The sequence below is a fragment of the Tympanuchus pallidicinctus genome, unplaced genomic scaffold (assembly GCF_026119805.1).
Source record: "Tympanuchus pallidicinctus isolate F22 unplaced genomic scaffold, pur_lepc_1.0 scaffold22, whole genome shotgun sequence".
Classification (NCBI taxonomy): domain Eukaryota; kingdom Metazoa; phylum Chordata; class Aves; order Galliformes; family Phasianidae; genus Tympanuchus; species Tympanuchus pallidicinctus.
Window position 1 is genome coordinate 652,287 of NW_026294739.1, and position 26,266 is coordinate 678,552.

The 26,266-nt window shown below is 47.5% G+C and overlaps 1 protein-coding gene across 1 annotated transcript in view; it reads left to right on the forward strand.

Moving 5' to 3' along the window:
• GPC1 (glypican 1) overlaps window positions 1–26,266 on the forward strand; it is a 159,514-nt gene that overhangs the window by 80,546 nt on the left and 52,702 nt on the right. The window contains exon 2 of the mRNA XM_052685578.1: window positions 683–841. Within this exon, the coding sequence (XP_052541538.1) occupies window positions 683–841 (159 nt within the window). The remainder of the gene's footprint in view (window positions 1–682; window positions 842–26,266) is intronic.

The window sequence follows — 26,266 nt, forward strand, 5'->3', positions numbered from 1 at the left end:
TATTTAGCTCCTTATACCCTTATAAAGGATATATTCAATCAATGCTTGTCATAACAATTCTTTTTGGGGGGTGGCTGTGTTTCTTTCTGGAAGATAAGATTTTTCACTGTAAAAAGAGTAAATGGGCAAATTTCAAAATGTGTGGAGGATAATTGGCCACCCAGATTCCACCAGTTTTCAGCACACCTCTGTATTTTGAAAACTTCTCCCTAGTCTTATCTCTCTGGTTCTAGAAATCCCTTCTCATGATAGAGATAGGACTTGAGAGGTTATTCCTTGTGGTTTTTGGGTTTTGTTTTTTGGCAAAGTAGTTTCACACAGCTGTCCTAAGAGATGTGTGAAGTCTAATGACAATTAGTGTGTCATTTCATGAAAGGCTTTCATGTCTTCTGGGCTCTGTCTAAGGCAGACAGGGCAGGACATACTTGTATTTCTTATTTCCTTCCCAGTGCGTGGATTTTATTGCCTTCACTTTTCTTTCCATCACAGTTCAGAATGAGAAAACCTCTACCTGCATTCAGACCAGCTGCTAAACTAACGTAGGATAACTGCAGTTAGCAAGCGGATGCATAATGCGGGCCAGGTTATCAGGGAGTCGGAATGTTTTTATTCTGAGGTCACCTGGGGTGAAATCCTTCCCTTTCCAGAGCTGGCCACTCAGCTGTGCCTTCTCTCACTTTAGGGGAGCACTTGCGAATCTGTCCACAAGGCTACACCTGCTGCACCAGTGAGATGGAGGAGAACTTTGCAAACAAAAGCCGAAGTGAATTTGAAGCCATGATGAAAGAGGCCGGCCGCTCTGTGCAGACGATCCTAACAGCGCAGTACAGAAGCTTTGACAGTAAGTAAAACTGCTCTGTTCACCTCCTGCTCACGTCCCAGGCACTGCAGTATTCATGTTCAATATGAATTCCCTCTGCATCTTGTTCAAGAGTTTGTCCAAAGCGTTGACCTTCAATAGCAATTATACCTCAGGCTCTGTTTTTGAAAGAACCGGTCATTTTGAGAACTCCATTTCAGTGAGGCCATTGCAGGAGGCTGGCAGGCACTTGTGCCATCAAATTGTGTCCTTTGGCACAGATGCAGCATTTACAAGCATAACGTAATCAAGTCTTACCACAACAGCATAATGTTGGAGAGACTGATGTAAGACTTGGCATGGGAAGCTGCAGACTACGGTAAAGGTGGCTGGATAGTCTCAGTAGATGAGGAGGGTCTAAGGAGGCTTGGATTTTTCTTATTTTCTCCATGTAAATTGCAGCTGAAGAGTTCAGCTCCTGTTAGATGTTTATACCTTTAAGTTTTGCACGAACGTATGAAAATGGTACATGGGAGCAAAGAACTTGGAGGCCATTGCACTTAAGTAGTGGTAGGCAGGCACACTCTCCAGAGCACAGCATCCCCTGTAGTGTTCCAAGCAGTGGCAAGGGATGGCTCTCTTACTTTTATTGTTCCCTGAAGAATGCGTTCTGTAGTGCACAGAAAGCCTCAAGGCCTTGAAGGCCACTGGAAATGAATGGTTTATTAGCAAAATTGAGATGACCTATGATTCAGAGACTGTATCCATTATCAGATTTTGAAGAAGGTCAGGCATTTAAAATCACAGTCCTCCTAACTTTATCAGCAGTCATCATGTGGAGTTACCAGGAAAAGAATAGGAGTTGGAGAAAGAAGCTATAATAGCCAGAAAGGTGGAACTGGAAATTTCAAACAGCACATAATAGATCTAAAGAAATAAACCTGACCTTCAGGGAGCTGATAACCAAGATTAAGTGCTTTTGCACTGAATAGAAAGAAAAGGCAGTGTGTCTCTGCAAACTGCACTGTATCTGTGTGGCCGGGGTTGACCACGGCAAAGACATTCTTTAAAAGCTCAAAATTAATTGATTTTCACCTGCCTTAAAAAGTGATAGCCAAGATTTTCAAAAGAGCCTGCCATGATGGCTGCTCAGGCTGTCAGCTGAATGGGAGCCCTGCTGAGCACACTTGCCCCTCCAGCCTCTCGCAGAGGTTAATGCAGAAAATCCACCAGCTTCAGTGTCCTCTCCCTTTTCTGCCTCTTGTGAATTTTGGCTGGGTCATCTGGTCTTTATTTTTGCCACAAATACTCAAAAGAACAGGCTTCTACCTGTGTCATGGAAGAGAGTGTAAGTCTTGATGGAAAGCTTTGAGGGTTATGTTACCTAGTGAAAGACACTGAAGTGTGATGCTTCGGTGGATCAATAGTAATAACAGCAATAAGAATAATGGTATGCAAAAAAAAGCATCTCAGAGAGGGATGCCTATGTTGAATGCCAATTAGAGCTGTGAGAGCTTTCCTTATTAATAGTATTTTAGAAAAACAGAGATTAATTCTTGTGCATAGCCAAGTGTGTTGTTCTTGTTTCTGTTTTTTTTAAAGCACCAAACAACGTAAGTGTTCAATAAGCAAAGCATTGCTGTAACAAACCATAATGCACAGATCATTGGTGTTTTGCAGTGGATATAACCTCACTTGAGCCCTCAAGGCCAGGAAGATGTTTCCTGCTCCCATTATACCTTTTTCAGTTTGATTAACTTTGCTTGCAATCAATATAGAGCTTATGATTTATGCAAGACACCATTTTTTAAAAAGCATTCATCATGCTGTGTCTTTGTTTCAAGCATGAGTTTACCTGTACGCGGTTTTTTGTTTTGTTTTCTTTAGCTGCTGGATAGCTGGTTTAAAATTAAGGTAGTTCTGCTGATGGGTCAATGAAATCACAGTAACTGCTGCAGCAATGTAGTAGAAACCACCTGTTTTCCAACTGATGTTAACCTTACACGTAACAGAGGCGTTCTGCAGGTAGTCCTGCATGAAGCTGTAGGGAATTTATTTTAATGTTCAACTCACAAGTTCTTGTCTTTCTAGACTAGAAGCAGACTTTCTAGGCACTGGACGCTTGGTTTTGTTGCATTTCCCTGTCAGCAGCTTCTGTGACCAAGAAAGCAGAGACCTTTCATTGCCTTTGTTTTTGATTTATTCCTAAATCTGATGATGATGTGATTCTCACAGTGCTTTTGTGTTGCACTCTAGAAAGGGTTTTTCCTTTCCACTTTCCCCATGTCTGTGTTTGGCCTTTTAGGAGAGAGTGCAGCTTGTGAGACTGCAGAGATGTCGATGCATGGCTTGCCTTTGTGTTCTCAGTTTGGCCCCTGGATGGGGATGTCCACCCCTCCCTGTAGTATTTGCATCCCAGAAGTCTAATTATTTATATATTCTTTGCTAGCAGGTGTGGCACACTGAACTGTAGGCCTGGAGCTATCTTCTTCAGATTCACCAGAGCAGATCTTACTTTTGTAATCTCACTGCTGATCATGGCAATAGTCTCTACTTGCAAATTGCCCTGAAGCTCCAGCTAACGAAATATCAAGTCTACAGCAATATGCTTCTGAAGTAGTGTTCTCTGTGCTGGTATTCAGCACTTGGCTTCAGAAGATAATCCGTCCTGCAGGTGGGGATCTGCAAAGCTCCAGGTTAGCAGCAGGCCTCTTTTCAGATTGCACAATTATCATCTGTAGTTCGGGCTGCTTTTGGGACAGCCACTTTGTGTCTGAGAGTGAGATCTCCTTTATCTCATGCAAGGTACTTTTAGGAAATTGTGCCCATGAAATGCAGATGATAGGTACAGACATGCATGTAAAACAGATCTGTGGTTTGACTGCTCTCCCTCCATAGCAGAGGAGATGCCTGCTGGGATGCCCTTCCCCCAGGATCTGCCAGAGCTAAATTTAAAGTTGAACAGCCTACAGTTTTGCTTGCCTGCTTACCAGAGCGTTGTTTTGCTTTAGTTTGGTTAGCAGGATCTGGGGCATCCAATTTGAGCTCTGCGTACAGTCGTTGGCTTGCTGTTAAACTTTTAGTTGAAAGCACTGCTTTGCTCCACAGCCAATTGTTTTCAATTTAATAAGAAGAAAAAGATAAAAAACCACAGATCCGAAGTGTTGAAGGCATGTGCTTTCTGTGAGCAAGTGCTAGGGCAATCATGGAGGTCTGAGCAGGGCACTTCATTGGCAGGGCGAGGTGCATGGCTGCTCTGTTGGTGCTGATGTCCTGGGGCTCAGCAGGGGGCTGCAGTTGGGTTTGGGGCAGAGTTTGGGAAATGTTTCATAGCCCTTTCAGTCTCAATATTGGAAACTTTCAGAATGCAATATTATAAAGCAAGATTACTTGGATAAGCAGCTTTGCTCTGGCAGGCATTTCAGGAGGCAGCTGAGAGCTGCACCGGGCCCCCTCTGCTGGCTGCAAAGACAGAGCTCACCTCTCCAGTGCCATCACATCTTGTGCTGGGCCCTGAGCGAGTTACAAACATCCAGACGGTTTGGGGGAACTTCCACAGGAAAATGAGCTTTTTTCCTGTGACACAGGGGTTGCAGGCTGCAGGAAACAGGGTTGTTTTCTCTGCCCCCTGTGAAGGCTCTCTTGTTGGGATGTAGTCCTTGCCTGTCTCTGTCCTCTCCATTTTTCCCCACTTAAGTCACTTTTTAATTATATTGTGATACTGTGCCAATCTTTTCTTCTTCCTCGTTGAGGTATGTGTAACACTCCCTGTGTGACTGCTGACCTTTAGCTGTGAGCCAGGAAATCTCGCCTTTCAGAGCTGCTTCATATTTTTAGGAGATATCAACAAGCTGAACCAAAAATTTCTGCTTTCCTTCTGCACTGCGCAGTCTAAAAGCTGTTCATCATAAATTCTGGGATTTTTAAGCTGTAGCGATCAGTCACGAATTAAAATGTATGAATTTTATATGCAGGTGCCCATTGAAAAGCTGGTATCACATAGAAACTTCCATCATTTTGAAGATTGGTAGCTGGAAATCCCCTATATTGAAGCGCAGGCTGTGCAGCTAATTAGCATGGCTTGAGAGTTACTTTTTGATGGTTACATTCTTCCTCTGAAAATAAATCGTTGTTTTAAATGTTACATGGCAGGGAGCATCCTGGAGTTATGTGCTGGTGGCTAAAATCCTAGAGATTTCTGAAGGCTTCTTTTTTAAAATTCAGCTAAATGTGTCTTTGACAGAGTTTGTAAGGTACATTTATTTATCAGTGCTGGGAATGCTTGAAGGTAGTGGCTGGGAGGATGTGCAGCTGACTCCTGCTGCTGGCTGCTAAAGCGGCACTGCAGAATCCAGACTGGAATCTGAATGTGGGGGATGTTTTACTCACTCTATGAGAACCAAACCTTGCCAGCCCAAAATAGTAAAGACATCCAGATTTGATGGCTCGCACACCAAAAGATCCAAGAGATACAGGACTGCTCTGTGCAGGAAATGGGTGACAATCAATCTAAGCAGTGTACAGCTGGACCACAGGGACCCATGGTGCTTGCATCAGGTAACTCCAGGGAGTGTTTTCTGCACCTCTGTCGCTGCCTGGCATGGCATTTGTCACCCAAAGGAGCCACCCATGTCCCCCTCACCCCTGACAGCAGCACCGGCTGCTCCCTGGAGCCACAACTGGGACTCAAATCCATTTCTTTTGACCTGTAAGCCCCTAATTGGCCAGATTGCTCTTTTTGCGGTATTTTCCCCATGCCAGGGCCTCGCCTTTGTGGTTTGTGTGTGTGGGCTCAGCTGTGCAGGACAGCCAATGCCCACGTCCCCAGCAGACAGGAGGTGGCTGGGCATCCCCATGGGCAGCAGCTCAGCAATATTTGCTGACGTGCCAGCAGTCATCCCAAACATGGGCTTCACATCGGCCTGCTGTCATCCTCGTGGCTGAACATCTGAGCCAGCAGCCGGTCCTCACCTCTGCTGTGTAGGTGCTCACCACTGAATTCTGCTGACAGCCTGAGATGCAGGGTTTGCTAAAGCTGCCCAGCTCACAGCACAGGTAGCTGTTCCGTTCCCACTGCTGCGCGGTGCTTGGGCAACGTCAGTCTGCAGAAGCTCAGTTCTCCCCAGCTCTCCCTGCAGGATTTACTGAAAGTACTTGGAAAAGGGGCTACACAAGGTGATCCTTTTGGCTCCATTGAACTTCCAGGCCTCGGGGCTGGTTTGGGGAGGAGGTAGAAAGTGAAGAGAATATCCCTTGACCTGGAAATAAAAAAGCAGGGTCCCTAGGTGGGTCAAAGATGGAGGAATGGATAGAGAGGGTTCCCTTGGCTGCCTCCCTAGGAGGAAGGCAGCAGGTGCCCACGTTTACCTCCTCCTTTGTTTCCATCAAGGAGCCGCCTTAAGAAAGCCCTAGCAGGAGGCAGGACGGTGGTAGTCCTGCCATCATGCCCACAGAAGGAGGATGCTTTCATGTGTGGTGCTGAGCCTCCCATTGCTATTTATGGTTTGCTGGAATGGGGCGCGGTGTCTATCGAGGCACATTCCTGGGCTCGGTGAGATTAATCCTGACAGATCAGTGCCTTGGGGAGGCGAACACTTAGGCTCACCTGTAGCAGCTCCAGCACCTGGGCTTTTCTCTCTCCTTACAGCCACTTCACATCTAATCTGCAAGGCTCCATTGCGTGCTGCAGGGCATATTGCAATGTGTGTGCGGCACTTTGCTTAACAGATGGCACAGGCACAGTATTCTCCTTTAAAACAGGATAAGAACAACGAGCCAGTGGTGCTGGCTGGGACTGGAACGCAGCACTGGGCTGCCTGCTGCAGCGATGTGCACACCACAAAGTGAAGAGCTGTTTTCGTCCCTGCACGAGTCAGGGAGTAGAAAAGGTAGATCAGGCATCTCAGCTTCAACAGCGGTCACCGTATTTTGTCACACACCAGAGAAAGCTGCCGCTGCACTGAAAACAGGGAAATGAACATCCCTGGGGGGACATGAAAGAAAGCACCTGCTCTTCCAAGATACAGGACAACACAGATGTACTTTGTGAGAAATTAGCAGGTAGAATTCCAGAAAAATCGTCGGTGGAGTTTCTTTTACTGTTGATGAACCAATGCACAAATCTATCTGAAAAGCTCTGATTTCACCCAGCGAGCAGTCAGTCAGCAAGCATTTATGGCAGGTGCTGGCTGGGGCCTTCACAATCAGGCAGTGTCCCACAGGGGCTGGAGGTGGCCAGGGGGGAGGTGGGTGCTGAGGGTTATTCCCCACAGCTTGGCGTGATGCACTTCTCTGTTGCTGGTACTGTGGGAGCACCAGGGGCTGCAGATGCAAGGTGCTGTCCCAGCTTACACAGCAGCACACACAATAAGCTTGAAACTACAATACTGAAATATGTGGCATGTCCTGACACAGGAGGTTGTGCTATTTTGAGTGCTTCGAGATATTTGGTCTCATCTGAGTTGATAGAAGTACTTTGTTCTCTCTTAACCAGAAATGCTTGCAGCAAATTGTTGATTCTGCTTTACTAGTTACTGACACATGGATACAGCCAAGAAGCTTCTTGTTTCTGTAAGGCTCAACACAAGGGCCAATGACTTTGCTTAAAGAAAAATCATATTTAGGTGAGTGGACTGTGGAGAATGTGCATCGTGCAATAGGTTTGCACCAGAGACGGGAACAGAGCCTGGGCCCCATGACTTCTGTTAAGGTTCTGGAGTACCAGCAGTCCTTCTAGTTCATTTGCCGTTATCCTCTTCTTACAAGAGAGCAAAACACATCTAGTCATCCCAGCTCTTACAGGGGTTCCTCATATTTCCATGTGTTTGTTCTCAGTGCCTTCACTCTAAGAAGAAACAGGCACTGGCTCTGGAGGCTCCTTTGGTCATTGGTGGGAGGTGCAAGGCCCTTTCCAAAGCGGAGGCAGTGATCAAAACCCTGCGGGAAGTCTGCAGCCAACTTGTACAAATGGGTGCAAGGATGTAACAGAGATTTTTGGCACGTGGCATGCTGTGTGATTAGAGGTGCTCAGACTTTTAGAGATCAGCATGGCTAACAGCAGTACCAGCGGGAGCTTGAAGATGCTCTGTGCCTACGGAAACTGATCTGAGAACTGATTTATATGTAGGGAGAGTCGGAGGTAATCCCACCTGGGGGTAAAAAGAGACTAGGTGCCTTCACTGACCAGCATTCCACCTCTACATCTGCCATGGCTGCTTACAAATGCTTCCCTTCTCCCCTCTTTTGTGTTCTTACTTAATTTCCTCCCTTCAGTCCAGCAGTTTCTCAGCTTGAAAAGCACACTTTGCGTGCTCTAACGAGTGCTGAGTTTTTTCCAGTGCCTCACTTCCCTTTCAGGCTGCATCAGAGCGTTTTGATTCCATTTCTTATGTTTCCTGAAATTAGCCAGGTTAGTAAGGAAAAGAAATAAGAATTCTTTTTCTTCCTCAGAAGCACATTTTTATCAATTACCTCACTTTGTTTTCTCACGTAGCACTGGAAATGTTGTCTCTGCTTACTGTACCTACATCTCCAAGAGGGATGCATATATTTTGGCATTGATTGCTACATCTGCTGCTTAAAACAACAGCTATCATCTCCTTCCCTGGATCAGCCTCTAAGAGCTGCCAGATGATACTCCGAAACAAAATTAATAGGAAAAATGATCATAAAGAGGGCATGAAATTTGCTTGGATTTTCATTTTTATGCAGAGGTAAGGGCTGTATTCTACAGAGGTGTTGCTGGAGCTGAATATGATGGTATACTTGTATGTTGAGAGGTAAACAGCTTGTTCACTTCGTTTGAGAGTGCCACAAGTTTCTAGTTGAATGTGAATGCTGCATAGCAATCTCCAGCTGTTTCTAAACATAAATGAAGCTCTGAATGAAGGGGAAGTTGGATATAGAGCTAAACTGTTTTGCTCTGAATACTGGGGGCTTTGACTTTCTGCTTTTCATTCCTGGTGATGTTTTGCAAGTAATGCGTAAGTAGGCAACGTGGAGAGACCATCTCTGCTCTTCAGTGCAGGCACCCCCAGCTTCCTCCTGGCCTGGAGCCGGCTGTGGTCAGCAGCTCAGCGGGTCAGCTAGCTGACCTGGGCTTCAGGAGCCATGCTCAGGGTGGGCACAGGGTCAGGGTTCTGCTGCTGACATTGGGGTAACTGAGCAGCTTCCTGCAGCCCCAGCAGAGGAGCGATTTGCTTGTGAAATGCAACCTCTGTTTTAATGCTGCCAAAAATGAACAAAAGTCCTCGAGGACTAACAAATGCCAATGGAAGTATTGTAGGGCAGAATGCGGGCCTGGGGGGCAGCAGGCTGTGGGCACTGGCTGCCCAGTCCCACCACATGCTGCCTGTGGCAGCTGGGGACCACGAGACCCCAGCTGGTGATCAGTGCCAGCAGCGCTCCCCACGTCAAAACCGGTCTGCCTGGGCTGACAGGGGGCAGAGGCAGAGCTGCCAGCTTGGACGGGGCTGTTGTGGGTCAGGAGTAATGCATTTACACATGTGCACGTGTCCCCGTGCAGCCTGTCCTCCCTGCGTGGAAATTCCCAAGAATAACACACAGCAATACACATTTGCCTGCTCTGTGCTGCACTGGTGACATCTGAGGGCAGAAGCCTCCTGTTTGTCCTGGTTTGCTGTAGATCCCTGTTTGCACAGTCCGTCACTGTGCACAAGACGAAAGACTGAACAGATTTCTTGTGCAGCCTCAGCCCACACCTCCCGCTCTGGCACCGCTGTGCAGCAATGCCTCCTGTTTAATGATGTGATCCGAGGCTCTTCTTTTCCCAGTCCCCTGGCCTCTTGCAGGGCATGTGATAGATGGTGCCTGCTGAATCATCAGCAGTTGTTTTGTAGCACGCTGCATTATTTACTGTACAGCAGCCAAATCCTGCACTCAGTACATAATTATTAATGTCTTCGTCGGCTAATTAAAGATTGTATCACAATGCACACGCATCAGGGAGCTGAAGTAAGGGTACGGGAGCAACCCGGATATTCTCATTGCCCCATGTATCTCCATCACAGAGGCTCTGCCTTGTGGTGTGGAGGCAGCGTGAGGCAATGCCCGCAGCTGTGGGGTGAGCAGAGCACAGGCGGCCAGTGGGCCATCCTGCAGAGCACCATCCTTGGCTTTTTCTCAGCCTCAGGATGGTTAAGAGGTTTTTCTGTGTTCTTCCCCCCAAAATTCAGCCTTCAGCAGATCTCCCAGGTGGAAGATTGATGCAGAACGTGCGTGGGACGTTTGCTGTAGCTGTGCACTTACAGGTGCTTTGCAGGCTGCTTGTCAGAAATTTGCATCAAGTGAGACAGGTTAAGTGAAATCTTTAAAGATCTCTTTATTTGATCACCCCTTTATTGTTGTTGTCTCAAAGAGAGAAAATGACGTATTTATAGAGAAAAAGCTTTGGAGGAGGCTGATGTTTTTATTGTGTGTTCCTTTGGTGTTTGGCACAGTGCGCTTGAGAGTTTCCAGAGCTATCATGATGGTTACAACAAATGTTCCTTGCTGGTGGCATTGTATTTTTGTACTTGAGATGTCGCAGGTGAGCTGATATGGACTCAAACCACTACCCCCCAAAATAGCTTTTCTTCATAGTTCTCTGTATAGTGGATAATTGCTTCTGCCGGAGAATTAAGAAGTGCTTTTTTGTGTTTTTAAAGCAAATGCTCAGAAATTCTTCAGCTGATCAGCAGAGGTCCTGTGTGGGAGGGCTCTTTCATTACCAAGAGTTTAAGTGAACTGTAAATATAGGTTACGTGCTTGTGCACGTTCAGAGTACCATGAAATATAATTAAAAGATTCTGGGCACTGCAAGCATAGGAACAACATAGGAATAAACGTTTGACCTTTCTTACCTTTGCTCGGCAGCACGCAGTTGTTCTCTGTGCTTAATGCCTGCATTACTTACTGCTCTGGCTTAAACACAAGAGAAAAGTACCTACTGGGTGTGCTGGAGGCGCACTCACAATTCAGTACTTCTACTGTCAGGACTTTTTTTCTTCTCGAGAAGGTGCAGTGGAAAATTCCAAGCTGGAATCTAACAGCTACCTTTAGTTACATAGGACAGTATCATTATGAAGAGGAGAGAGATTTGGAGTTATTTCCATTTTCTGACAACAAAACAAAACCAAATGCTAATGGAGAAATGTTGTGTCTGAAGCATTTCTGGTTTATTTCTGGCCGAGGAAAACAGTACACGTGTGTCACAGCATGGGGAGTCAACCTTAGGAGGTGCCAATCCTTGTTATCCGAGCCCATCGCTGCTGAGCTCAAAGCATGCCTGGAGGCTCGCAGTGCTCTGACCACCGCTGTAAGGCTTCCTATGGGCCGTTTCCTGCCCAGTTCGTGCCTGCAGCGGCACCTCGGGACACCAGTGCTGGGCTGTTGGTGGGAGAGGTTCCCCAGGGCTCTGAAGGCATGGTGTGAGCAGCGGGCCCCATGCCTGGGATAAACCTGCAGCTTTAGGAGCGTGCCCAGGGGAGCAGAGCCAGCCCGAGGACGTGCCTCATTCAGCCCGCCGCTGAGGGACCGGTTCCAGCAGAAATGTGGCAGTGGGAATCAATGTCTGTTACTGCAGAGGTGAGCGCTGCCTGCAGTAGGCAGAAATGAGCGGCCCGAGTAGAGGCTCTGGAAACCAATTGGCTGGGCCTCCCAATGGCTCTGTGTGCTCCTCAATGTGCGGGCTTGCTGCTGGGCCCACGGCCCTTCCTACGGAGGGCAAAGCCTCTCTGCTGGGACGTCAGCATGGCGCGTTGCAGGGATTCGGAACGCAGGCTTCTGAAATAGCTGGAGGGGCGCTCCCTTGGCTGCTGAAGTGAGCACAGCATGGGAAACGGGAAAACCGCCTTGAGACTTGTGTAAAGAAGCTGGAAGGGCAGAGTGTTAACAGGCAATGCCTCCCGGACATCAGGGGTGGGAATTTTGCTGCTTTGCAGGCTTCTCATTGACAGATTCTGTGCAAGGTTACTGGGCTTTGAAGATGGGGGTCAGCCTAACGTCAGGAGAATGCATAAACAGCCCATAACCAATCACACCTGCACATGCTCAATTCCAGCTCTTTAGAGGCAAAATCCTGGGCATCAGGGGGAAGACATTGGCAGCCAGCTGTCCAAATGGTAAGCATCAGTCATGGGCATCCATGGGACCAGATTATGTAGCAACGAGAGCAAAGAGATATTTCTTGCTAACATAAAGGCAAGATGTAGAGGAGTGATATCCAGAACTCCCCAAGCATAGTTTAGAATAGGCCTGTTTCCATTAAAAAAAAAAAGTGCAGTGATTAATTTTCTTTAAAAGGACAAAAGGGTTTGGATTCTGTGCTGACACAGAACTTGCAGGTCTCTACGACGCAGTGCACTTTGAAAGGACAGGCATTCCTGATAGCAGAGCTATCCGTGCAGACCACATGGCTGAGTGCCGGGTTGCAGTGTGCTGGTGGAGCTGTCGTTGCTGTAATTGGCTGCCTGATGTTTGTGTGTTCTGCACCAAAAGCTTTCCGAGCCACCCAGGAGGCCAGCAGCCACCAACAGCACGTTTCAATCTTTTCAGTCTCCCCCGCAGTCAAAATGCTGCAGTGAATCTTTCTAATTATTTCACTCAAGTTTTGTGTGTAAACCCAGACATTTATCTCTAGAGCTGCAGATTTGGGTATTTCATAGCAGCATTAAACTAGAAATAGAGTACATTTTCTTCATACTTTCAGAGATTTGCAATGAAATGAAACAGTCTGGAACTTAAAATCAAATGCTGGAAGTTTTCAACAGATAATAGGAATTCACTGGGTCAAGCTCAGCTGATAAAACACCTCAATTTCAGCTTGCTGCTAACAGGCTATTCAGGGGGAAGGAGTTGCTCTTTGACCTTGAATTTTGTTTTAAGAACAAAATTACTTTGCAACACTGTAAATTAGCAAAACTAATAACTAAGGAACAAATAGTGATTTCTTCTGTACAGTAATTGCAGATCTGGTGTGCAGGTGCCATGCTCATGTTCCAAGGGCCCCTCACTGCAGACATACCAGCAAGATGATGTTGCAGACAAAGTGGACAGTGCAAGGCCACACAGCCTATGTGATCCCACCTATGTGATCCCACACGGGCAGCTCCATCCCTCACACCCCCAGCATGGAAACACAATGCTGAATTTGGACACCAGATGTAAGCCTCCTGTTTTTAACATCAATAACTGGAGTACCTCCAGTTGTTACAAAAATCCACCTCACAGGATCGAGACACATTTCACATATGCAATAAATAATAAAATATTAATCTGAATTGAAAACAGATTTTTTTTTTTTTTCTGAGCTCCTGCTTTAGCGAAGCTGAGTGGTCAATTCCCAGACAAAATGATGTGGCTTTTAAGTGACGAGCATCAAAGATCGTCTGGTTTTAAGATGTTGAAAAGACATTGAAAATGTTCAGGTAGTTAGCTTTGGATGATATAATACTTGTCTTAATTTAAATCCTGTAAAGACTGAACTAATGCATATATCCTAAGAGGTAATTGCTTTGAGGAAGTGGGAAATACCATCTCTTCTTCATCCGAAGCGTGCGCCTGGGCTAATAGGGTGGAATACCATTCTGGGGTCACCCTGGGCTCTTCAGTGGCTGTGCAGGAAAAGCTCTCATCTCACCCTGGGTACAGGAGGAGCATCCCAGCTGCGCAGCGCAGGCTGCTGGTACCAGGTGTCAGCAGCTGCTCTGCCTGCAGCGAGCTGCCCGGCTCACAGGCAGGGCTGGGACAGCGAGCTGTTGTTTCTTAGGCAAGCGGGGTAGTGCTGCCTCGCGGCAGGATGGCTCTGTTTGCTTTGGGGAAGCTTGGTGTTCCAAACAGACGTCGCTGTTTGTAGGCAGTGTTCAGACAGATGCCAAGCGCGGCCAACTGCAGCCCGCTGCTCCTGGTGCTCCTTGAGCAGGAGGCTGGCACGTGGACACGTCTGTAGTCAGGGTTGGGCAGAGAGCCGGGAGAGCCCCGAGGAGGATGGAATTTTCCCTCCCGTGGTGGACAGACGGTGTGGGTGTGGGCACTGTGTGCGGTACAGCACGGCTGCCCAGCTCCAGCTGGATGCTCAGCAAGGTGCAGAGGGCAGAAGTCTTTGTGCTGCTCTGTAGGAAAAGCAATCGGGAGCATGGAGATTTGGTAGATTCATTTGCAGAGCCTTTTGAGAGTAAACCGAGCTGAAGTAAAGCAGAGCATGCCAAAGGACCTGTGTCCTGGAGCTGCAGCTAAAAGCTGCTGACAGAGCTGTGCAGACAGAGGGAATGAGGACGTGATTTTTACCTTATCTCATTTCCCCACCCTTGAGCAGCATGAGATTAAATCAAAAGGGAAGAGGTGGTCCAGAAACGAGCCCCCAAGCCACAGCTATGGGACTCTCAGGACTGCTTCCCTGCTTCATTGAAGATGTCCTTTGTGATTTTAGGGACGCAGTGCAGGCTCAGTGCCAGAAAAGTCATGGGGCAGCTAATCTCATTTATCTCACTGGCAGGTCCCTAAATATCCCTGATGTTCTGAGCCCAAGATTGTAATAGGACTTTCCCAGCTCCCACAGCCATTATGAAGACAGATAGACTAAAAAAGAGCACACATCCGTTAGGCACAACAGCTATATAAGAACCTCAGGTGCTCTTTATTATGCACGGAAGAAGCGGGATGGAGGAAGGATAACGTTATGTGTTAAAAATAGAGATTAGCTCTGTTAAAAAGGGGCCATTGAGAATTAAGCAGCAGCCAGGAGCCAGGAGGCGTAGCTGTGGACATGCCTCTGCTGCATTTTTCTCATCTCTCATTTCTCTGTGTTCCAAAATGAAGTGACTGTTTCCTTGCAGAAGGCTGTGAACCCAGAAATCAGGCTAACAACCTGCCTGTACATAATAAAGGAGAAGCTGAAGTACATCATCATTGCCCTGAGAGGTAATTTCCAGAGCTAAATGGTCCCACATTTGTAAATGTTCATCCTTCGGAGCCGTTCATTTGCTGCACTGTCCGTCATTGCCCGGGAAACTGGAACGCACAGGAAGATCAGCTCAGTGCTTCTCTGCTTCACGTCAGAGCTGTGTAGCACAGCTCACGTGCTCAGCAGCATCCCTGCTCGGAGCTCTGCAGCCTGCCAGAACCATGTGCACCACAGGATGCTCGGGGTGGCCCAAGGCAGGCACAGTAATTGCAATTAAAAGGCATTTCCTAAGCTTTGAAGTGCTGGCAGTGATGGTATTTGTAAATGGATTTCACTCAACTCAGGCACGCTGGGAAGATGAAACTGAAAGTCTCCAGCAAGTCAAGCTTTCTGTATTCTTTGCATTCTAAGGATGTTTTGGGTTAAGAGCTGTCAAATGCCTGCGCTAGGAAGGAAACTGTGTGCAGTCAGGTCTCTACACACCAGTGCTTCATGGGGCATTTTTCTACCTTGTTTCTGTATACTCTGAGAAATAATAAAATGAAGGAGCTGAAAAAATTCAGCTTTAATTCTGGAAACAACACTGGGGTGATCTTAGTATTTTCATTTGCATTCACCTTTTTTAGCCGTTCAAACTGCAGTAAATTATATGCAGTTCTATCACACTGTAGCCTTATAAAGTGGAATTGTATGCAAAGATTTGCAAAGCATCCACAGCACAAGCTATATAGACTTTTTTTTTTAATAGATGCAGAAATCAAGCCACAGTGAAAGTGTCAAAAAATAGTCCTTGAAATATTTCCACTTCCAGGATGGAAACTAATAACAGTTCTACCGCTGCTAAGCCCAAGCCTGGCAAATATTTTTCTGTCATTAAAATAAGCATTTCCCAAAGCTATTTCCTTCCTGTCACACTGAGTATTGGGCTATAATTCTCCCCACTGCTTCTGTGAGCAGATGGAGTGGTCCAGACAGGCTGTGGTTGGGAAGGAGGACTCTTAGCCGCGTCCCACAGGTGTGCAGGTTTGCTGTATGGAGCTCAGCGGGTGCGTGGTGGTGCTGTCTCCTTTGCTGTTGGTTTGAGGTTATATCCTGCTCTTTGCTTTTGCAAATAGTCCATTGGAGCCACTGGGAGTAGCTGTGTGCTTAAGGCAAACAAAGTTTGCTCTTAATATAACAAAATAGCAAGTTTACAGGCTTGAACTGATGGCTCAAGTGGATGAAAGTACCAAGAAGTACCTACAGCAATTAGTAGCTCCCAGATTAGAAATGCCATGCCCTCCAAAGCTCATTTTAATCCCATCTATTTTTCACATATTTTAGGAGAGATATAGTTTAGTTTACATTAGCATGAATGGTGAGTGCTAATCTGAGATGACAGAGCAATTTAAAACTGGCAATAACTTGCTGAGGTAATATGTAAAATGTGAAATGTCTCATTTTTTTAGGAGAGGGAAGACAAAGAGCTTAACCGCACCTTTCTTCAGGCTGGTTTTTGCCAAGCAGGGCTGCTGGGGTTTTAGAGCCTGTGCTCTCTTCATACTGGCTCCAGTTGTGATTGAAGTCAATGCCCAGACCTCACTTTCTTCCCAGTAGCTTGACCAGGTGTGTTTGTGTCAGCAGAAAGCAAAAACGTTAATGAGGACTTCACCCTTCTCTTCCTGGAGCAGGTAAGGCAGCTGGGCAGTCCCAGGAAAATCCGGTCTCTTAGGCAAGGCAGCTGCCTCTGCCTTCAGGCAGGAGATGGACAGCTGTCCCTTCCCTGAAAACACAGGTGGCACTGCTGCACAGCTGGCATGGTTCCGATTTTCAGGAGGTTGTGCAAGTTTTAATTCCAGACTCTCCTAAATGATCTTGGCCAGAAATATTTGACCAGATGGCATTGGAGCTGCCTTCCCTGTAAGATTACAAAGTGCCACCATTTACAATCTCAGCAGCTGGAAGCTGATGAAGTACTGGTGCAACTGGCCACTGCCCTTCCAAGCGCATTTTCTTGATACACTGAGAGTCCTTAGGCTTCCCGTGATGGCATCTTCAACCTAAAAATGTCACTGTGTGTTGGTTACGTGGTTTAGCTGTGAAATGAGTGTGATGCTGCATCCCCAGCTCTTACTCTTCCTCATGCTGTCTGTCATTCCCTGTCCTTCCTACTCTGCGTTTCCAGTGGCATACCAAGAGACACCGAGCTTTTCTGGGGGGGATGACGCAATGAGTTTGTCTGAGGGGCTTCGTGGCAGCAACGTGCGATGTCTGACAATATCTGCCTCTGCTGGAATCCTTTGAAGTGGAAATGAAAAGTACGGTGCTTACTGGCCCACTAACCCTAGTTAAGCACAGAGCACACCAAGTCTTACAGGGGTTTTAGAGGACCAGAAATTGGATTCTCATTAAGCATTCCAAAGAACACTTTGCAGATATATATTAAAAGCCATCCCTTATCTCTGTACGCATTTGTTTACTGCTGGTGATATTCTCTGCACCATAACTCTGCTTGCACTGTGCAGCTGGGCATAAATCTCATTTTTAGGAGCCCTGATTGTGTTACATCTCTTGACTTCCTAAAGTAACAGAAAATGGGATATTTTGGGATAGTCCAAAACCATGTGCAGTGTAAGAGCATTGAGAAGAGTAGCAGAGGGCTTGTTAGTGCAGGCTGACCTAGTGACTGAAGCCAGCTCCTTATTTCGTTGCAAAGGGGACCTGAATTGAAAACCAGTTGCAGTTGTGCTTGCGAAAATGTCCATTTGAACTGCAAATCAAGGTATGAGGATCTTGATGGGAATGAATCTCAAGTTGGCCAGCACTCAGGAGAAGGTCCAGTCCTGGCACATGGTGAGCTGGCCAGGATCTCCTCTTGAGGAGACATCACACCAGTTAATGAGGGTAGAAAGGTATCTGGGGGAAGCTGATCGGAATGCGGAGGAGGTGAGTGGGAGCAGACAGTAGAGGTGACAGAGCAGAGTGCAGAGCGGGGGGTGGTGGAAGAGGCTGGTCATGGGCAAAGCTGGGAAACAGGCAGGGCAGAAGGGAGCCCCTGGGTCAGTCACCGCTGAGTCGGTGCGGCAGTTTGTGTCCCTGTAGCATCACTACATTTGTGGTTGTTACTGATGGTAGGACGTGCCAGGGGAACACCAGACTCTTTAGAGGTCCTGGCCCCCGTCCTCACCCCTGTGGCTCATCACCTACAGCCAGCCTAGCCCTGTGCATGCCCTAAGGCAGAGCTGGGCAGAGGGAGGAAGAAAAGCAAGCTTTAAATATGCAAGCAGTGATTAATTCTAGCTGTGTTTGAACTGATTATGGAAGGAAGAAGGAATCAAAGCTGGGATTAGAGGCTTAGCAAGCCTGAGTGCATACTTGAGCAGCTACTGTTCTCTTACAACCCTGCTGCACTTGGGTGTTGCTGTACTGGTATTGTGCCGCTCTCCCAAGGCACCTGCAGCAGTCCCAGTGGCTGCACCAAAAGAAAAGAGCATCTTGGTTGGTGCTTGCTTTTTCATCCTCTTCTCCCATGACCCACTGGAGACAGATTTGCTTATTTCCTAATAAGCTACTGAATTATATTTTGTTACACTAACTGTGTTTTGCTGATTTTTGCCTGCTCCTGGATGTGAGGGATTGTAATTTTGTGTGCAGGTGAAATTTCAAGTGTCCAAAAGAGTTCATAGAGGAGATAATAGTCATTGGCTGCACCCGTCGCTCACTGGCGTGCTCTATCTCTGCATTAGTTCTTAACACTTCACGTTTGGAGGTGGTCCCTTCAGGGCAAGATGTGATAGCATATAGAGGTTCCCAGGCTTTACTTGCTTCCTGCCCTCATTTTAGGAAAGTTAATCATTGTCACATTTGATCTTTTCTGTTTGAAAGTAGCTGTTTATCAAAAGAAGTATTAAGAAGTTTGTTAGAAGACATTTGCTTTAACAGGTACATGCCAGTTAACTTCGTGTGCATGTATTGTTACATTTTGAAGAGCTTTAGGAGTCAGTCCTGAGATGCATGAGACTTCTCCAAAGTTGGCCTGAAAACTTTAAAACATTGCTTAAAGAAGATCAAGAATTTTGGAAATAAGATCCGTTATAAGCTTTGCGTTGTTGCTTCTCAGACCCTTGCATGTCTGTTTGTCAAGCAGCATTTTGTAATCTGCAGTAAGCCCTGAAGGGTATTTAGTTGTTGTGGTTTGACTTAATATGATCTAAAAATGGCTAGTAATAAATCCAATCACTTCCATGAAAAGGAAATGGAAGATTGGAATGGGAGAGGTCTTACACCTCACTCGGGGAATGAGCCAGTAAATCCAATATATTTGTTCAGTCCCGAAACACCCAACTGAATTTGGTGCTTGGGGGGGAATTAAAAAAACCAAACCTATTTATGCCATGCAGTATGTCAGTAACAGGAGCCAGGGGTCGGGCTGCGCTGCTGGGATTGGCGCAGTGAGTTCTATAGCAGGACAGCGCGAGCTGAAGGGAAAGCAGAGCCGTCTGCTGCTGCTCCTCTCTGGGCACCTGGCCAGCCTCGCTGTCTGCTGAAATGATTGTAATTTCCTGAATTATCCAGAGCCAAACTTCCACTTCCAAAAGGACAAATTAGGCCGTAGGAGAATCGCTTGTCTTTAGAGCTGATGACAAACTGCTCCCAACTTAGAGGTTGGTCTCACCTTTCCCTGATTTTATAGAGCTCTTATTGGCAAGTACTAGACTTGTTATGGTTTAATCAATATTAATCTCAGTTGGAAGGATACTTCTGGTTGCTAATTGAGATCAGGTTCAATTCCATCTCATCATATTTGCTGTATAATTATTAGATGCTTTACATCATGTCAGAAGAGTCCTGGCTAACAGCATGGGCACAGCGTTCCCATATGCCAGCACCCCGTGCGACACTGAAGAAGCACTTGTGAATGTGTTGCTGTCTGTGTAGGGTGTAGTTCACTGGAGTTCCCAAAGCACCGAAGATTCACACGAGCTGCAGCTGCAGCAGCTCTGCTCTTTCTCTTACGTACATATTGGTGCTCCCTCATTTATCGCTTAGTTCTTCTAAATACTTAATTGTGATGACACAGCTGGATATTTCGGATAGGTAATGAGTGCATTATAACTTTCTTTGCATGTTTTTGATCAAATTAGAAACAGCTCACTGTTCATCTCTGAAATATCTGTGATGTGAGGGTTGTATATATAAGAAATAATATCCGGCTGCAAATATTTCTTCTCTTCTCTGAACAAAAGAAGTCCCAGCAACGCACAGGGTGTCACGCTGCCCAGCTGTCTGCGTGCCACATGCAGCGGAGATCATGCATGCTTTCATTATCTGATCTCATCTGACCATCTGCGTATCACAGGCAACTTTATTCCACACAGGTGTTGAAGAACCCCCTCTCCCTCAGCAACATGTGTTTCCTGGGAGGCACTCGCACCCCTGCTGCGTGTGCTGCACCCCAGCTGTCAGATTTGCAGCTCCAGCCCCGGTCTGGGCTGCGTATTTCTCAGGAGCACAGCCAGATCCGCTGCCGCTTCAGACACCTATGTGAGCTTGCAGCTTCGGCAGTGTGCAACGGCAGGGCCTGGCTGCAAGAAGCCCGGGCTGGAAGTACTGTCCCAGGAAAGCTGGTCTGTGTAATTTCTCACGGCCACGCCATGGTTAGGTTTGCCTCATCCCATTCAGCTCCTGCTCCTGGGCCGGGCTCTGCAGTGCTCCTGCATGCCCTGCTGCTGCTGAACCCAGGAAGGAGCTGCGTGCAGTCTGTGCGCTGGGGCTGCGGGTGCGGTGGTGGAGCCATGTGCCCGGGCTGCCCCGGCTCTGTGCCGTGTGGGCAGGGCTGGTCAGTGGGAGCCACGTCTGGCCGCACTCCTGCGGGTTTGTGCTGTATTTTTAGAGCTGCATATTGCAACATGTGCAAATTTATTAGAGCTTGCTAATTAAAATTGCTGCAGTGACTGCTTGTTACTATATCTGACCAAACGCCTCCGCAGGCAGTTGGAGGAAAAACTGCCGAAACCCACAGCGCCGTGTAAAAGCAGGTCAGTGGCTGAACCCAAAAATAGGCGCTGTGAGTGAGGTGGGTGCACGTGGGGTGGGATTGCTGCTGCTTCTACTTTCATTTCAAGGGTTTTTTTAATGATTTTCCGGTTTCTTTTTTGTCATACATATTTTTGTATGCATGTGTCCAGGATCCATTTTTATTTCATGCTATCGATCCAGGTGGACAGCAGACGGCATCGATTCCTGCCTGTATGTAATACACACTCATTAGCAATGCCATCAACCTCTGGGAGCAGCAAGAACATGGTGGGCATGCAAGAACTTGACTGTAAAGAAACGGGAGCAATTTTCTAGGATGAAATCTAGGTTTAAAAGAGAAGTACAGGTTTTTACCCTTACAATTAATGCACGGTTTAAGCTCCTTCACCTCCCAGTCACTGGCTACAGCTACAGCCTTTTCCTCTGGTAGAAGGGCTTTCTGGAGGCAGCCAACCCTACTGGCTTGCCCATGGGCTCCACACAAGGTTCATCCTGTCACTCCTTACCCACAGCACCACAGCCGCTGCTCATTGCCTCCTCAGCAAACATGGCTTTCTGCTGCAGTGCTTGCAGCCATGTGGTTACTGACAGTAACCATAAAAGATAAAAGCTACAGCAGTTTTAGGCATCAAAGATACTGGGTAGCTGGTGGTTTGGGGTTTTTTTAAAACATGCTGTTAGAGTTTTTACTGTTCTACCTTTACTGCTGGAATGAGAAATATTTGGTCATCATTCAGTGACAGTGATGCATTCATCTGAAATTTTTCTAAAGAGGGAGCAAACTTAATTGCTCTCTCCTTTGCAATAGCCTTGGTAATTGTACTCGTTCTACACAATGGCATCTGATAGTGAAGAGTCCTTTCAGGATCCTCGTCCTCCTTGCTTCTGGCTGTAGATTTCTCTTTGCTTTCCTTTGCAGTGGAGCATAAGTCAGCTGGGACTATGAAAGTCCCCAAAGTCTTCCTCAGCAGGCCTGGCAAAAGACCTCTTTGGGACATCTGCTTCATTCGGGTCACGCTTTCATTCTTCTGAAGTCCACTGTAATTACTGCTTGTGGTAAGCGGCTGCACAGGAAAGAGCAGTGAGGAGACCTCTTGCTGTCAGCTTTCAGGAGAGTGGGAGGAAATGGTTCTTAAGTCTGCCTACACTGGGGTGTTGCTGCATTGGAACAGGAGCATTGAGGTCTGTCTTGTCAGAGGTCTGGGACCCTACCTGGGGCAGGCAGGCTGCAGCCCTGGCAGGCAGGCACTCTCTGGGAGCAGAGCTGCCGGCCGTCCCCAATGGGACCAGCTGAGGGCTCAGGACAAGGGACGGAGGGAGGTGCTGCTCGCTTTGGAAGTGTGCCTTAAATATTAGGGTTTGCTGCTCTCCTGGTGTCAGAAGGAAAGTCGAGAGTCTGCCAAAGCCTCCAGGACTGAAAAGTCCCAGAACATCCCAGAAGTACCGCTGAAAAACCAACTCCTGCAGTGCAGCACAGCCATGCACACGTGGTTCGTCTCGAGGCACTGGGGCACTGTGGGTGAGAACATGAGGCATTTGGGACTGTGTTTGTCTCACAGCTGGGTTGTGTTTAAGAGAACTTCTTTCTCACAGCCCCAGCCATGTGCCAGTGATGCACGGAAGGAAGGGATGCATCCGGCCTACCCTGGCACCGCATGAGGCCAGGCGGTGCGAGGTGCAGAGCAGGAAAATAGCTGTCAGGTAATTGGGGCTCTGCACAGCTGTGCACGCACCAGAGAGCGTGATTCTGAAGAGGCAAAATAAATTGCAGAGCACAGGGAGAAGAGGGAGGGGGAAGGGAGCATTGCAGGAAGAAGCGCCAGACGGCTGTGAGAGGAACAAGCACAGATCTGAGGATTTACCTTATGCCTTCTGCAGGGATTTCAGAGCTGCCTCCAGGCAGTGCCGGATATGCAGGGGGAGAGAGGAGATCAGAAGGGGCTGAGAAAAAGCCCTCACTTGGCTTCCTCCATTGCAAAGCGTGGCCTGCGTGCTCGAGGGGGAGAGCCAGGTGTGCAGCCTGCTGCGTGCATGGCTGGTGGTCCTGCTCACACCAGGCTCTTCTGGGAGACAAAGAAAAGGTGTTTTTTCATGGCCTTATTTTCTTTTTAGGTTTCTTGTTATTTTCACTGAAGGATAAAGATGTGGTCTGAGTAAGGCTGAGCAAACAACTTGGGAACAAGGCATGGAAAGGCTGCGTCTGTGGGACAGTGGGTGTCTTCGTGGCTGCACTGGGCCTTGGAGGCAGGGACAGAGCAGCCCTGAGCCAGGGGCAGAGGCCAGGATGGCTGGCACAGCACCCTGCCATGCATACACTGACACATCACAGGGTGCAGCAAACACCCTGCAGTGCCTGCCCTGCAGCACCACCCTGCAACACCCTGCAGGATCAGCCCTGCAGTGATGCACTGCAGCACCATCCCAGCCCACCTTGGGGCTGTGCCACAACTTGAAGCAAACAGGTGAGGTGTTACCATACAGCTGGCAAGTTTAAAAGTCCAAGTAGTTAACTGCCTGTGGAATTTTGTGCTAATGCCGTGCTGCAGTCCTCCTGGCTAGCTGTGACAACCCTGGCTGCCATCAGCTGGCTGGAAGCAGCTTGGTCAAGCCTCACGTGCTGCCCGTGGGCACAGCACAAGGCTGGGTGTCAGGAGGGAGCTGCCCCCACACAGAAGCAAGCAGATCAGAGCCTGCTAAGCACTGCTTTTTAGAGATCATTTGTCAGCAGGCCTGAATTTATGTAATATTTTGGTGAACCCAGGGGAAAAAACCACATCGGAGTTTTCTGCAAACATACTTGTGTTTTCAGCTGCAAATTGAACATTCCAAATGTTAAACATGTGGGCCAAACCCCGGAGCGCTGCTGCTTGGAAGCTGTCCGTGCTCCCTCCGTGCTCCCTCGAGGCAGGACAGGGCTGAGCCACAGCCCCTCTCAACTGCAGCCCCTCTACCACCATCCTGCTGACCCAGCCCTGCTTTGCCACCTTCCTGAGAAAAAGCCAATTTCTTCAAAATGCCTTTATCAAAAGCATTCTTCCATCAGCACAAGTTTCTACAGAAAAATTTTACAGTTCCTTTGCCGTTTTCAAACAGCGGCCCAGGAAGGGAATTCATCCTGGTTGTTTTACACAAAGCAGTGGTCGTGGCAGCCCCAGGCAGTGGACCCACAGGCCGTCTTTAGTAGCTGTATTCTCTTAGTTATAAACTAAATAATTTTTCTTTGTTTCATTCAATGATTAATAATAAGAAAAAACTCACTTGTGACAGGAAATCATTACCTAATATTAAGATAAAACCGTGCTAAAACGTGTTGTAAGTAATAATCCATAACTTACCAGAATTGCATGGGTTACTGAATTTTCTCTTATTCCCTTCGCAAAAAGAGAGAAATTTTCTTAAATGTCTTTTTGCTTTTAGAAACTTAAAGTTCACATTGCTTTCATTTTCACTAATAAATTCAAGATGTCCATATTAGTTTAACTTGAAATGAGTTTGGTTTATTGCTGAAACTGAAATTCCCCTGTGAAAGTCCCTGTGGATTAGATATATGGCACTTTTATTCTTCTGTGATTAAATTTTTATTGATTTTTTTTGAGCCAGTTTATGCACATTACTTCTCAGCGCCCACCTGTATTCTGCTGTGCTGCCCTTGGCATGTCAGAAATGAAGATGCTATTTAGTTGGCTTGGTTTGCCTAAGAAGAACTCCTGGCCTCAAGCACTGCGTCAGGGCTTGCTTGGGGTTGGTCTGTGCTGTTTTGTTTCATTAGGATGATAATAGCGTAAATCATAGCTACCAGAGCCAATTAGTGATCCTGATCATCTCCATCCCATTAAATAATTTAGGGGGAGGAGTGCTGAGGAGGGATCTGCCCAAACACACACTGAAATCCATTCTGCTGGGAAGAGAGGCTATGTTGTAAATATTGTTTTCCTACAATTTGAAGGTCATTTTCTCACTGCATGGGGACGATCAAAACGCATCCATGTATAACTCACTGCCTGTTAGCATTCTGCTGTCATAGCTTCATATTGATTGTCCTCTGCAAAGATTTTTAATAACAGCAGTAACATAAATTTACTTCATGTGAACAGAGGCTAATTAAGAACAAATGTGCCAGTCAAGTTAGAAAGTTATTTATCACTAATTATGTATCCTTCATCTGTGCCCTGCCATATCCATGCTTGTAAGCTGCTCCTCCCAGGCCATCCTGCCCAGCACCAGCAATGTGAGGAAGAGTCTGCAGGGACATCATGGGAATAAAACCCATTTTTTACTTTTCCTTGGGAACGTGCTCCAGTTCTTGGGAGCTGATGCATTATTACAACAAGCCGTTTGCCGTCGGCTTTGGTTTATTTGTGTGGAGGCATCCTGTGTTTGCTGTTGGGAATCTGTTGCTGTCCAGGCTGCTCTGGGATCTCCCGTGGCAGCAGGGAGGTGGTGTGCTCCTGCTGCAGACCGTGCCATGGGCAGGCTGAAGGGACCTGGCTCACAAAGTGGATTCTTGTGACTTTCCCACCACAGCTGTACTGACAGTAAATGAATTTGGGGTTTATACAAGGCTGTTCTGATCTCAAGGGATGGTACATAATCACTGGTGCAATAACAGAGCGATAGCGTGCTGTCCGGTGAAATCCCTTAGCAACAGGCTCAATATTTACAGGAGAGCAGTCCAAGCGTGGAGGCCCCTGGCACTGTGAGTGCCCAGCCGCAGCCTGCGGGCCGGGGCCAGCTTTGTGTCCTGGGTTCCCCTCCCATGTCGGATCCTCGGGGCTTCTGGGAGGCTGTGCGGAAGGGCTGCTGCTGTGGTACCTGTAGGTAACAGAGCAGTGATTTGTTTCGTTTCTAACTGACGTTTATTTGGGGCCTGGAGCTTGGCCAGCAGCTGCGTGTAGCACCCGAAGCAGCCTGGAGCTCACGTTGCGATGGCACAGCTCAGGGCTGAGCAGAGCGCGGCGTCTGCCTGCGGCACTGTCTGCACAGAGACACTGCTTTATCAGCGCAGCACAGAGGGCCGTGGCAACACCCGCCTGATGTTGGAGGCTCTTGCTGTAAGGGTTTGCTCTCTCTCTAGGCTTCACGCCTGATTTTGTTTTATTTTAGCAACAGTAGGGAAGGGCTGAAGGAATTTCTTAGGAATCCGCTGGGACCTCAGCAACCAGTGGTGTTCTGGGGGACTTTTTAGATATGTTACACAGACTTCTCCACCGTGCACATCTGTGCCAGAGGAGCTGGGAATGCAGGTTGCCGCTTGGTGCTGCAGGGCTCCCGAAGGGAGCTGCCATGCTGTGCTGTAGGTGGCAAGCATGTCGGTTTGCGGGGAGCAAACCCAGCAAGTGGGGTCAAGCAGCAAACAAGAGCTGAGCACAGGGAGTGGAAAACTTGGTATCAGCAGCTGGGCAGCAAGCAGGACACAAACAGCTTTGAATGTGTTCTACATTCAGTTCTGTTTGGAACTCGTGCCCTCAGAAATATTCAGGAATGTGCCAGAAATGTGATATTAAAGCCCTACCTTTCACCACAAACAGGCTTCCTTGTCTTCCCCATCA